This window comes from Aristolochia californica, unplaced genomic scaffold (assembly GCF_029961685.1).
Source record: "Aristolochia californica isolate CCGP_79_NKW_82.1479 unplaced genomic scaffold, dmAriCali1.0.hap1 SCAF_4, whole genome shotgun sequence".
NCBI classification, from domain to species: domain Eukaryota; kingdom Viridiplantae; phylum Streptophyta; class Magnoliopsida; order Piperales; family Aristolochiaceae; genus Aristolochia; species Aristolochia californica.
In genome coordinates, this window is record NW_027182103.1 from 32,166,375 (window position 1) to 32,179,910 (window position 13,536).

The 13,536-nt window shown below is 36.8% G+C and overlaps 1 protein-coding gene across 1 annotated transcript in view; it reads right to left on the reverse strand.

The window, feature by feature from the left end:
• LOC137962381 (putative E3 ubiquitin-protein ligase XBAT35) overlaps positions 1-12,984 on the reverse strand; it is a 28,320-nt gene extending 15,336 nt beyond the window's left edge. Inside the window, exons 1-3 of the mRNA XM_068809212.1 lie at positions 12,969-12,984; positions 12,521-12,634; positions 12,244-12,358 (exon numbers count right to left, since the gene is read on the reverse strand). Coding sequence (XP_068665313.1) covers positions 12,244-12,358; positions 12,521-12,622 — 217 coding nt within the window. The 5' untranslated portion in view covers positions 12,623-12,634; positions 12,969-12,984. The remainder of the gene's footprint in view (positions 1-12,243; positions 12,359-12,520; positions 12,635-12,968) is intronic.
• Positions 12,985-13,536: the final 552 nt, after the last annotated feature.

The window sequence follows — 13,536 nt, forward strand, 5'->3', positions numbered from 1 at the left end:
TCACACTCTTGCTAAGGATGGGATCCCCTTCCAATCTCTTGTTGCTTCGGGCTCCCATCTTTGATTGTTTGTAGCCTGTTCTTTGCTTAATAAAGCTCGCCATTTTCCAAAAAAAGTTGTGTAAGTGCCTAATATACCCTTAACGTGTAAAACTCCCCCTCGAGTTGTGGCATATCTATCAAATAACCCCAGATCTGTTACAAAGTTTCCTAAAATCTTGCTTTCCAAGTGCCTTTGTGAATATATTACCAATCTGTTTAGTGGTTCTAAATACAGAGTAACTACCTACCAACATGTTCCTGCATCAAGGACAAAATGAAGAACAACCTATAATAGATTGGTTTTTTCATTGAACACAAGATTACTTGAAATAAAATGGCCGCTTTGTTATCATACTTTAGTATCATTGGATCTTTAGAGCCAAACCTAAACTCAAAAAGGTTATAGAAGTCTTACCTTGTCATTGTTGCATTGATCACTTGTCCAAGCAATATCTTGTACATGGTCTACTCTCTCAATAAGGGATTCTCTTCATCAAACAAAAGTTGATCAACTTCCATAAAAGTTTATTTGGTTTAGCTCCTAATAACCCCATACTCATGCAACATATTAGTGACATACTTTCTTTGAAATAACACAATAACTCTCTCCCAAAACTGAAGAAGACATTTTGTTAATCAAGTAGCAAGATGTTAGAACAACATCTTCCCGAAACAACTTAGGAACATTCATTTGGAATAAAAGAGTGTGTGCTACTTCTAGAAGATGTTTGTTTTTATGTTCTGCCACCCCATTTATTAAGGGGATAAACTCATGAAGATTGATAAATAATTACATATAGAGCACAAATTGAGCTCAAGTTTCATGAACTCAATATTATTACCTAAACAGAAAATACGAATTAAAGAACCAAATTAATTGAAAATTTTGACAAATACATCAAATACTTGAAACTTCTCAAGAAGGAGGTACACCTAAGTGACTTGACTCAAAGTTAAAAAATATTGAAAACCAAACAAATTGGAAGTCAAACACAGACACCAAACATCATAATGAATAATTACATATAGAGCACAAATTGAGCTCAAGTTTCATGAACTCAATATTACTATCTAAACAGAAAATACGAATTAAAGAACCAAATTAATTGAAAATTTTGACAAATACATCAAATACTTGAAACTTCTCAAGAAGGAGGTACACCTAAGTGACTTGACTCAAAGTTAAAAAATATTGAAAACCAAACAAATTGGAAGTCAAACACAGACACCAAACATCATAATGAATAATTACATATAGAGCACAAATTGAGCTCAAGTTTCATGAACTCAATATTACTATCTAAACAGAAAATACGAATTAAAGAACCAAATTAATTGAAAATTTTGACAAATACATCAAATACTTGAAACTTCTCAAGAAGGAGGTACACCTAAGTGACTTGACTCAAAGTTAAAAAATATTGAAAACCAAACAAATTGGAAGTCAAACACAGACACCAAACATCATAATGAATAATTACATATAGAGCACAAATTGAGCTCAAGTTTCATGAACTCAATATTATTACCTAAACAGAAAATACGAATTAAAGAACCAAATTAATTGAAAATTTTGACAAATACATCAAATACTTGAAACTTCTCAAGAAGGAGGTACACCTAAGTGACTTGACTCGAAGTTAAAAAATATTGAAAACCAAACAAATTGGAAGTCTAACACAGACACCAAACATCATAATGAACTAACTTAAATGCACTTTGACTCTTGACTTCTACGGTGCTTTCCAAGTTGACACCACCTAGACTCAAATGATAAATCCGAAGGCAAGGATAAACTGACAAAGTTTTAATGGAGATGGATGGCCCAATCATAAATGCCACAAAAAGGGAGTCTCAAAAACAGCCTTGAGTGCCGCTAATGAACTGTGTGGATCTACATCTAAGTAGTAAAGCCCTCCGCTCTCATGCCCAGAGCCAATCATCCTCCTTGTCTACAAATCTTGAAATGCTCAATGGGAAGGAAATAATTTAACAGAACAATTTAAGGATTTTGTGAGTTGAATCACTAATAACAAATTAATTGGAAATTTGGGACATATAAAACAGAAGAAAAAGAAAGCTGAGGTGTAGAGTGGATTACACACCTACACCTGTGACAAATGAAGAGGATCCATCTGCAAACTTAACAGATTAACAAGAGGACAAAGAAGACAAACCAGAAAACAAAGATGACATACCTAACATATGGGTTGATGTCCCAAAATCAATAACCCATGGAGACTCAGATGTTCCTAACGTTGCCAAAGTGGCATTGGCCGAGGATGTGCTGATCACAACAGGAGTAGAGGTAGTAGTAGTGTTGAATCAACCTGTAAAGTTATCTTGAGAATTACCAACTAATCCTTACTTCTAGCCACACCAAACTTTCAAACACTGGAATTGGCCCGTGCTGGTTTAACAAATTTATACCAACTTCTTGTTGGAAATGTGATTGGATAGACCACAATGCACACCTTTTGTCTCCACAACCACTTCAATGACCACCACTATCACGACAACATATATACGAGTAATAATTCCAACAATCACCCTTTAATTGGCTCTTACCAAATAGAAAAAGAATGTGCAGACTTATGTGGGCCCCATGTTGCAGGAAATGACTAGTAAGGTTTATAGAAAATTCAATTTTAGTACTCAGCAGTTCCCAACAAGTATCAATTACTTCAATTAACTGAAAAACAACAGCATACATGCACCCAGAACAATTTGCAGGCAAACTTGTGCACCAGAAGGGTGATGCAAACACAAGTCTTACAGACCAGTCTTTGACACTTCATTCAATCCTTAAAGGATCAAAATATACTTACTAACTGCTTTATAAAGCAACACAAACCATTAACCCTTAGGTTAAGGCATAGGGAGAGGATAAAGTACTAAGTTAGTTTTTCAACAAAAAAATTGAAATACAACCTGGAGGTTGCAAACTTAGGAAGAGGGAATAGCAGGGTCAAGGTGGATTGAAATGCTCTCATACCATGAAAAGTTGAAAGCTTAAAGAAAAAATAAGAAGAAAGAAAAAAAATAGAAAAGAGAAGAGAGAATAGAGAAGAGAAAAGCTACGATGTGCAGCAGTCTGGTTAGGGGTCAAAGTCAACCCATATCTCCTTTTATTAATCTCACTTAAGTGGTTTAAAAAAGGACCAAAATGCCCCTCATAAGTGAACTCATCCAGCAGCATATAAAAGAGCAGAAAGTAAAATAAAATTACAACTCTATCTCTTCTAAGCACATATTAATTTCTGGACAACTTCTACTTCTCTATATTTAAACTATCTTTTTGTGTAATGACTAATATACCCTTAACTTTTAACAGGGTTTCTTGGGAAATCAGTTTTCTTTCATTTGACAACCAATTGAGAAACATTAAGAGGATATGCATTCCAAGTAATAAGAATGGATCAGGGAAACTATAACTAATCTGACACAATTAGGACACAGGCAATTTCTTTGGATTTATGCTTGCACCAAGCTTAGGCCCATGTCTTTGGAACATAACATGAATGACCCAACTGCTCATATAAACAGACATCCCCTTGGAGCATGTCTTTGTGGAATACAAAGTTCAGTAACAAATTTAGAGAACATATAAGCAGAAAGCAAAAAATGAAGACAGGCCTAGAATTCAAGTGATTCAAACTTCGAAGGTACCCCAAGCTGACAAATTTATGAAATGAGAGTTTGGTTAGGTTCAGAACCAAGGTCAGCATGCCTCTTTAGACAACCCATGTCCAAATTTTCAGAAGGAAGGATATCGAGGAGGATGCCTCTAATAAAATAATGTGATGCTTGAGACGGACACTCATCCAGGCAATACTATATGATCCTTACATGCTAATAAGGTGGACTTAAATTCTGAAAGACAATTCTAAGGCCAACCATGCTTCACAAAAGAGAAGGATAGGTAGTGAAAAAGCAGCATTTTCATAAGACAAGTTGTTGAAAAACAAGTATAAGGCCATTTTGGTTACTTTGTCGTTATTTATATTTCTTGATGTAATCTTGTTCTACATGTCCAACTATGTCTATGGACCAAATTTCATGTAAAGAGAACACATAGAATAGGAAATATAGAGAATTAGGGTTTTTCACGTAAGTAAGTCATTTTTATAAATTGTACTCAACCCTTATTATAAATTGAGGTTGGAGGGATGTGCAGGCCTCCCAACGAAGTTCAGTTTCTCAATCTCACCTCTCCACTTTCTCTCCCTTTCATTCTCTGTCTTTAACCCTCTTTCTTCTTAACTTTTTCATGGTATCAGAGTAGTAGATCATGTTTCATAAGACTTTTTGTCAAGTTTTTCTTTCTTTTGAAGCAGATGTTTACCTAAAGGAAGGATCTTTCTCCAGATTTTCTGCTACTGGTTAGTAAAAATCCATTTTTTTCTCCTTCTCTCTCTTCCATAACCTTAGGGTAACTGGTTCTACTGTTCTAGTAATAGATTTTGATGTTCTAAAGAGCCAAAAGAGGCATTTGTATGTTGATTTTGAGGTGTGCGCCAAATTCCAGAACTATCACTACTGATGTCATTTGCTGATGTCAGCCCTAGTGCAGCTCTCAATGCACTGTATCTTCTAAATTTGATCCTTGAGTTGGATTTTTTGAATTTCTTGACCTGCACACATCATCTATCTGCCCTAACTGTAATTTTGGGTGGTGGAGCCCACTTAAGCTTGTTGATTTAAAACTTTTTTTGGAAGGTTTATTTGAACTATTTGGTATTCTTATATATCTAACATGGCTGATTCTGGTGAGGTTTACACTCCATCAAAGAAATCATATAATCCGAATGGTAAAGATATTATTACTATCACCTCTGAAAAGCTAAATGGTGATAATTACCTTACTTAATCCAAATCTGTTAGAATGTACAGCAGGAAAAACCTGAAATTTATTAGGGATGAATCTCACGTCCCTCAGGATGATGATTGGGAGGCTGAAGACAGTCAAATGATGACATGGATTGTCAACAACATGAAATCTAATATCAGGAGCCAAGTTATGGATTTTGAAACTGCCAAAGCCTTGTGGCTGTCTTTGGAAGCTCTTTATGGACAAGACAACAATCTTTCCAGGTTTTATGAACTATATACAGATTTCTTTGGCTTGAAAATGGGTAATAGAACTGTGACAGGCTATTATAGTTCATTTCTAAGTATTTGGCAGGAAATTAATGTCTTTCATCCATTTATTATGGATGAAAAGGAACTCCGAAAACAGAAAATTCAACTTCTTGTGGCAAAAATTTTAGATGGTTTGGGTGCTGAATTTAACAGCATAAAGACACAAATTCAGGCCTTTGATGAAAGATCTAACCTCTCTACTACCTTTAATAGGGTACAGAGAGCTGAAAAGACAATTATGCCTAGAGCTTGGAAAAGATCCCAAAGTGGGTGAAGCTACTGCCTTTAATACATCAGTTACAATATCTGATTCCACTAATACATCCAGGGAATGCAGAAGGACTGGCAGAGGCAGAGGCAAAGATAGTTGAGGCAGATAACAAGGCTGAGGAGATGGTAAATTTGAGTGAAAGTGTGTTCACTATAGACGCACTAATCATTACTCGGATAGATGTTGGATAAAGTTTGGGAAGCCTACATGGGCAAACGCTATTACACACAAAGGTACAACACTAGGGTCTAAAACTACAATCTCACGGTGCTCTAGATGAATTACAAAAATTAATCCAACAACAACAACAGATCTCACAGTAGCAACAACAGACCTCACAATGTATGGCACAACTATTTATTCCTTCTGCATCCTTGGCACATACAACTCCTCCCACAGGTATGCCTGTACTCTCTGTGTCTCATTCCCCATCTTGGGTCTTTGATTTCGGTGCCACAAAACACATATCAAGTATATCCTCACTATATTTTTACTTAAAAGAGTTCATTCAAGTTAAACAAGTTAACCTTGCTGATGGGTCAATTTCACCAGTACAGGCAGTAGGAAGTGTTACACATGCTCCTTTTCTTTCTCCTCAATATGCACTCTTAGTTCCAAAATTTCCCTTAAATCTGTTGTCCGTTAGTCAGGTGGATAAGTCCATTAATTGTTTTCTAACCTTTTATCCTACTCATTGTCTTTCAGGATCTCGTGACGAGGAAGATGATTGGTTCCACTCGTAAGAGAGGGGAACTATACACTATCTGGACAACCACAACCCAGACAGTACTTTGCATGCACTACACACAGTTGATTCACCTCTTCAGTGGCATCTCAAAATCGGTCATCCGTCTCCTGCAAAACCGATTCAAGTAGTTTCAGACTTTTCTTCTAGTCTTACTTTTCAATGTGAGTCATATCAACTGGGCAAGCATCACCGAAGTTCCTTTCCTGTTTCATCTCATAAGATGAGTAAACTTTTTGAGCTTGTCCACTCAGATGTCTTGGGTCCTTGTCCTATGACTGTCAGTTTGGTTATAGGTATTTTATTTCATTTATTGATGATTTTAGTAGATGTATTTGGATTTATCTCATCTGAGAAAAATCTTAAGTTTTTATGCATTTCAACTATTTTATAATGAAATAAAGAATCGGTTTGCAACTTCTATCTATATCTTGCGTACAGACAATAGTCTTGTGTTTATGAACCATAAATTTGACTTTTTTTGTCAGCCACAAGGAATCATTCATCAGACTTCCTGGGTGTTCACGCCACTACAAAATAGAGTTGTTGAACGAAAGAATCGTCACTTACTTGAGGTAGCTCGCACTATGTTAATTCATATGAATGTACCTAAGCCATATTGGGGTGATGTTCTTACTGCATGTTTTTTGATAAATAGCATGTTGTCTTCTACTCTTGATGGCGGGATTCCTTTTTGGATTGTTTTACCTACTGCACCTTTGTTTCATGTGTTTGGGAGTATATGCTTTGTACATGTCTTTGATCCTTCCAAGGATAAATTGTCTTCATGGTCTGTTAAATGTATATTTCTGGGATATTCTCGGACACAAAAAAGAGTACAAATGTTAATGTCCGTCTATGAGAAAAACATTTGTGTCTGCAGATGTTACTTTCTTTGAGGATGTTTCATTTTTTAAATCTTCTAGATCTGAGTTAGTTCCACCTGAACTTTTTGTACCTAGTCCAATTATTCCTATTCCAGTTGATGAATGTGTTTCAAATGTGATGCTCCAATGAGAAACCACTACAAATATATCAACACCAACAACAACCATCTCATCCTGATCCAAAACATGATTCTTCATCGTCTCCTAATCCCAAGGTAAGTGATCTTCACCTTCATATTGCCCTTCGGAAAGGTGATCGCAAAGGTATATGCCACCCTCTATCTCATTTTGTCTCCTTTGATTCTTTGTCTGATAATTATCGTAAGTTTGCTCTGTCCATCACCACTTGCACTATTCCTTCTTCAGCGCAAGATGCTTTGTTAACTCCTCATTGGAAAAAAGCCATAGATGTTGAGATAGAAGCACAAATTGCTAAGTGGACTTCAGAGTTATGTGATTTACCTCCAGGTACTGCTATGGTTGGTTGTTGGTAGGTCTATACTATTAAATATAACTCTGATGGATCTGTTGAATGATACAAGGCTCGTCTTGTTGCCAAAGGGTATATACTCAGACATTTGGCGTGGATGTTTTTAAGATTTTTTTTCCAGTTGCACGCTTGTCTTCTATTCGCATACTCATTTTTGTTACAGTCCATCAAAGCTGGTTTTTGTTTCAACTGGATATTAAAAATGTCTTCTTATATGGCAATCTTGAGGAGGAAGTCTATGGAGCAACCTCCAGGGTATGTTGCTTAGGGGGAGACACATAAGGTATGCCGACTCAAGAAGACTCTTTATGGCTTAAAACAGAGACCACAAGCATGGTTTGAAAATTTTAGTCCAGTGGTTATATCTATGGGATTTCGTAGAAGCCAATGTGATCACTCACTATTTATTATGAAACAACTGTCTAGAATTATTATCTTATGATATCATCCTATCTGGGAGTGACAAATCAAGCATTGAAAAAGTTAAACACCATATGGCAAAACGCTTTCAGACTAAAGATTTGGGTCAACTAAAATATTTCTTGGGTATTGAAGTTGCAAGAAGCAAAGAGGGAACAACTCTTACTCAGAGGAAATATGTCACTAACATGCTTCAAAAGTATGGACTTTTGGGGGCCAAACTTGCGGATACACCTATGGAAGGAATTTATCTTCATGATGATCAAAGTCCATAATTGAAAGATAAAACAATGTATCGGAGACTAGTAGGCAAGCTTATTTATGTTATGGTTACTAGACCAAATATTTCGTTTGCAATGAGTTAGTTCATGGAGCATCTACGTAAGATTCACCCAAAGGCTGAATAGAGAATCTAGAGATATGTAAAAGGAGCACCAGGAAAATGTCTCCTATTTGAACCTAATAATCACTTGAGGATTGAGGCTTTCTTTTATGCTGACTATGTAACTTCCCCGCTTGACAAAAAATCAACCACTGGATATTGTGTATTTTTTAGAGGAAATTTAATCAGTTGGAAAAGTAAAAAACAGAATATTGTTGCTCGGTTCAGTGCAAAAGCTGAATATAGAACAATGGCCCACACCGTCAGTGAGCTAATGTGGGTAAAATTTGTTATCCAGGATTTAGGCCTTGATCAGAAGGATGACACAAAGCATCCTACACTGAACAGGGTATAGTAGAAGTAGACAAGGACATAGCAAAGGATTTAAAGGAAGGAGACAAAAAATAAGAGAAACTAATTTAGAGATAGGATGAGAAGTGCAAAACCGTTTACCTTTCCGCAAACTAATAGGTAAGTCGAAATTTGATAGGACATAACCTACAAGCAAAGTGGAAGATGGCGGGGTATGAGAAGGTAGCTTTGTAGGCTTATCTATTGAGGCATTGTAGCAACACAAGGACTACGACTATAGACACAAAGACGTGGAGAGGAACCTGATGGAGCTGGGACATCCAGAAAAACAACTGAAACTGGACTATCTGAAGAAGACTCAGAAGAAACAGGAATCTCATTAGAGGAATGTGTCATAGCTCGAGAAACAAATACATCATCCAGCATATAGAATCCTCCCTTTTCAAGTCCAAAACTAATCGTCTTCTTCATCTGCAAGTTCTAGAAAACATAGGTAGAAGGATAAAAAGTTAAAAGAATAGTTTAAATATTTAGTATCATGACTCACAGACAAGAGATAAACAAGAAACTTAGGAAGAAATAGAACAAAGTCTGAGGATATCTGTGGGGTAGTGTGAATTGTACTCTCCCCCTGAATGGGAGAGGTGGACCCATCAACCAAAGTAACTCTAAGATATGAAGAAGACAGATTAATAGACTAAAACAAGGAAGACATACCTGACATGTGGGTAGAGGCTCCTGAATCAATTATTCAGGATGGAGAGTGGGATACATTCCATGCAATCATACTTGTACTCGCCATAGTGGCACCAGCTAAGGATGAAGGATGAATCTCTATAGTTGGAGAAGTAGCAAATGATGAAGTCAATTGGCCCAATAGTTGTACTAACTGCTGAATTTCTTCATAAGAGCCAGTGTGAGAAGAATCTAGTTCTCTGACTATAGAGTTGGCCCAAGTAGGTTTACCAAATTTCTCTCAACATTTTTTAGAAATATGGTTTGACCGACCATAGTGAACACGTTTTCAATCCCCTCCTATCATTCCAACCATGGCCACGGGTAGAGGAGCAACCACTACCTCTAATATTACCACCATGAAACTGGCCATCAAATCTGCCAGTAGACGGTAGGAGGTTAAGAATAGCTGCATCTGAGAGATTTCCACCTGAGTCATTTTCACTCACTACTGCACCTTCAACCCAAAAAGCCCTCTTAAATGCCTGCTCTAGGGTGGTCACATCCTCATTGGCCAACAACTGAGCTCAAATGACATCATCTCAGAGCCCAAACCATCTAGAAACCAAGCCACTTAAATCTGATTTTATTTCTTATGAATTGTCTTCAAAATTCACAGTAAATGGTTGGAATGTGCTGATTTACTGTGGTACCCCTCTCATTTCACAGTGAAGTAATATGTCGCCAATTTATTGCCACACTTCATGTTAAAGTATATCACATACAACTCATAGATTCTCGACAAATTACCTTCCTGAAACAAAATAGATACTAAGGTAGTCCACATTGCCTTAGCAGTACTACAACTCAAAATCTGGTCACTAAATCGTGACTTCATACTGTTGACCAACCAGGTCATCACGATATTATCTTCAGCCACCCAATCCTCTGTAATTGGTATAGGGGGATCATTTGTTATGTATTTAGCCCTAAAATACATCAAAACTGACCGTGAACAATTAACATAATTCGATTCATTCAATTGGATCGTAATTATCTAAATAGGCTGAGAGAATTTCACATCAGAGCCCTAATTAGTCCTCTTCAAAGCAACTTGCGCACTGGATTCAGCCATTAAACACCACAAACTACCACAACTCAATGTAACAATCCGTCAACCAATCAAATGAGAACCTTTTCCCAAAAATTCAATGCTTGCGCAATCAAATAGGGCCCCACAATTGAACCAATTAGGGCTATCCAGTATTAATCCCAATCAATTTCCAATTAATAATAATCAAACTCAGCAATCAAGACCAGGGATTGAAGAATAAACAACTCAATTGCATGAAATTTGGGTGGTGCTTACAAAATTGATGATGATGCAAGTAAGGTAGAGGGAGACGTCAAGCAGTATTGAAGAAATTTCTCAAATTGGGATCATTAAATGACTCAAAACCTCAATAATCTTTCAATTAGGAGTAGTAGCCATAAGCCAAGAGGCTATGGCAGGTAGAAAAAGGGGAAAATGAAGTTTTTACCCTACCAATCCAGAAATCTAGTAAAATCCTCCAAAAGGGTTGCTGAGGGTTGAGAGAAGAACCACAAAAATGAGAGAAATCTGCCCAAGAAGTGTTTAACATGGCTATGATACCACGAAAAATCTGATATTTGGGTGAAAAATAAGAGAAATAAGAGAAGAAAAGCTTGGAGAGGAGCAGCAGCTGCTGCCTTGGAGTGCATGCCTCAAAAAGGATGCCCACTTTTCTTTTAATCAGTTTTAAGTGATTTTTACATAAAAGACAAAAAGCCCCTCTAAACATAAATTTACATATCTCCTGAAATACACCTCCAAAAAGAATGAAACTTAAACCACAGGCATAAGAAAACATTGCCTACCTAACAGACATCATATGAGATAAAAACATAATATATGAGATAATAAAAATACCCCTGAATTCATATTTTAACAAAGATCACACAATAGAAACCTTGTCAATTAAACTAAAAATGAGAAAAAAAGAGCCATTGGAAGGGGTTTAGAGTCTAGACATGTTAGGCTTTGTCACGTTTAATTGATGAGCCCATAAGAAATTGAAAAACAAACAAAATGGATCAGGGTGATCAGAAAAGCCTGAAGAAGCCAGCCTAACAAAAGTTCTAGCAAATGATAATTAAAATGTAGAAAACGGGTCCAAATAATTGAGCATGACATAGCTTGGTCAGGGATTAATGACAAAAATGTGATATTGATAGATCTTAGAACAAAGCCTCACAGCCCGTTTTTTATGTAAGAAAAAGTATTGCTAAGATGTGTTGATATTAGAGAGAAAGAGAAAGAGAAAGGGAGATAGTGGTGTTGAGAAATGAAAAATCATCTAGTTCTCTTCATTATTACACCACACAGAATCAATCAGTACCTAATGAAACTATTTCTGTTACCAAATTATAAAAGGAAAAAACAGACTAGAACTTTTTTTTTGGTTGTTTTAAATGTTGATAATTCACATGGTACGCCCCAATCCTTGGTGTGTATTGCACCCAGGACCTCACGCTAAAACCCCCTACGCACCCCCCTCTTTCTTCCCCTATCCTCTCACGTGGCTATTGAGCCAAATGCTCAATCCACACAGACGTTTTTCATTTCAAGTTTCTGCCGCCCAGATCATTCCATTTCCACTTGATCAGCATAAACATCAAGACACTGAGTTCAGAAATGAAAAAAGTAACAGTAGATTAATCAGCTTTATTGACTAAATTTCCCAGTGAATCAAATAAGACAGCAGATATGCACATTAGAGGTCTAGTTCTAACTCAATAAAATAAGGGAAAAATTAATGAAACAAGCAAATTCTAACTTCAGCAGTAGGTTTCGTACCTGGCCGGTAAGCATTTATATTTGCACCCAGTTCAATTAGAGTCTTCGCTACATGTATGAAATCAGGCTGCATGCATGCTACAATAAGAGGAGTCTTTCCTTCCTTATCAATCCACTGCATAGATTATAAAACGCTAAATATCGTCTAGAACAATTCTCACAGGTACTACTGTAGATAATACATGCAAGTAATACTAAGGGAATTGACATTCTAATCGAATAGAAACTTTGGAACACGAAGGCCCTACATGCTATCATCTGGAAAGCGAGTAAATACCTCGAGTCTAGCACCTTCGCGATGGAGTGATCGGATCCCTTCTATGTTCGCGTAGCTCACCTGGTGATAAAGTAGCTCCTCTTTGGACTGATTTTGACCCATTTTCAGCAAAAACTGAGATCCAACTCCAGATTTCAGGGATTGCTATCCCTCAAAGAGAAAAACTCTTTGACAGGAGAAGAACAAAATAGTGGAAATAATAACTTCTGAGCTTTGACCATAAACTTCTCGAGAAAATAACAGCAGCATTTAATCGTATAAAACTAAACACCGCAAATATACGTTTCTAATCCCCCAAAACTCAGACTTTCTAGGCTAACCACCGAATCAAAACATACGCAATTCAACCAGGCCAAGAAACTCAAAATTTGGCGTGACAAAGGATACTACAACGTAAAAGCACAAAAAAATATAAGCTCTACGAAGAAGACAAATTGCGAATTCTGACCCGGAATCAAGTCACACGCTCTTAATCTTAACGTCAGGAACAAAAACGGCGAAAAAGAGGACCCGATGTGAAATCCAAATCATCAATGAACGACTGCACAGAAAGAATACGCAAGTTAAATAAAAACAGCAAAACTCTTCTACATGATTCCTGGAACTCGAGAGAGCGTGGTCCTCCGTGAATCAAAATTGATTTGCAAAACCCAGTTATTAGTTAAGAAAAGAAATACAAGCCGCTTCACAACATGCAGCAGCAGATGACATTCCTTCTCGTATAAGAAACTTTTTTTTCACCAGAAGCTTCGAGGAAATCGAACATAACTTCTCAAATTTAACTGGTTTCGTGTATAGAAAGATTTACAGAAATCCAAACGCGCGAAGGCGACACAAGCTTCATTGGGGCAAACGCCCCAAATCTAGAATTTTGACGTCCGTAAGAGGCGGAAATTGGACTCTGCTGCAGCTTAATAATCCTTTTTTGAGGCAAGAAAAACGCGTAACTTTTTCAATACAAATGCTTACCAATTGTAAGTTACAACCGTAAATCTTATTTGCGGTATTATTCAATC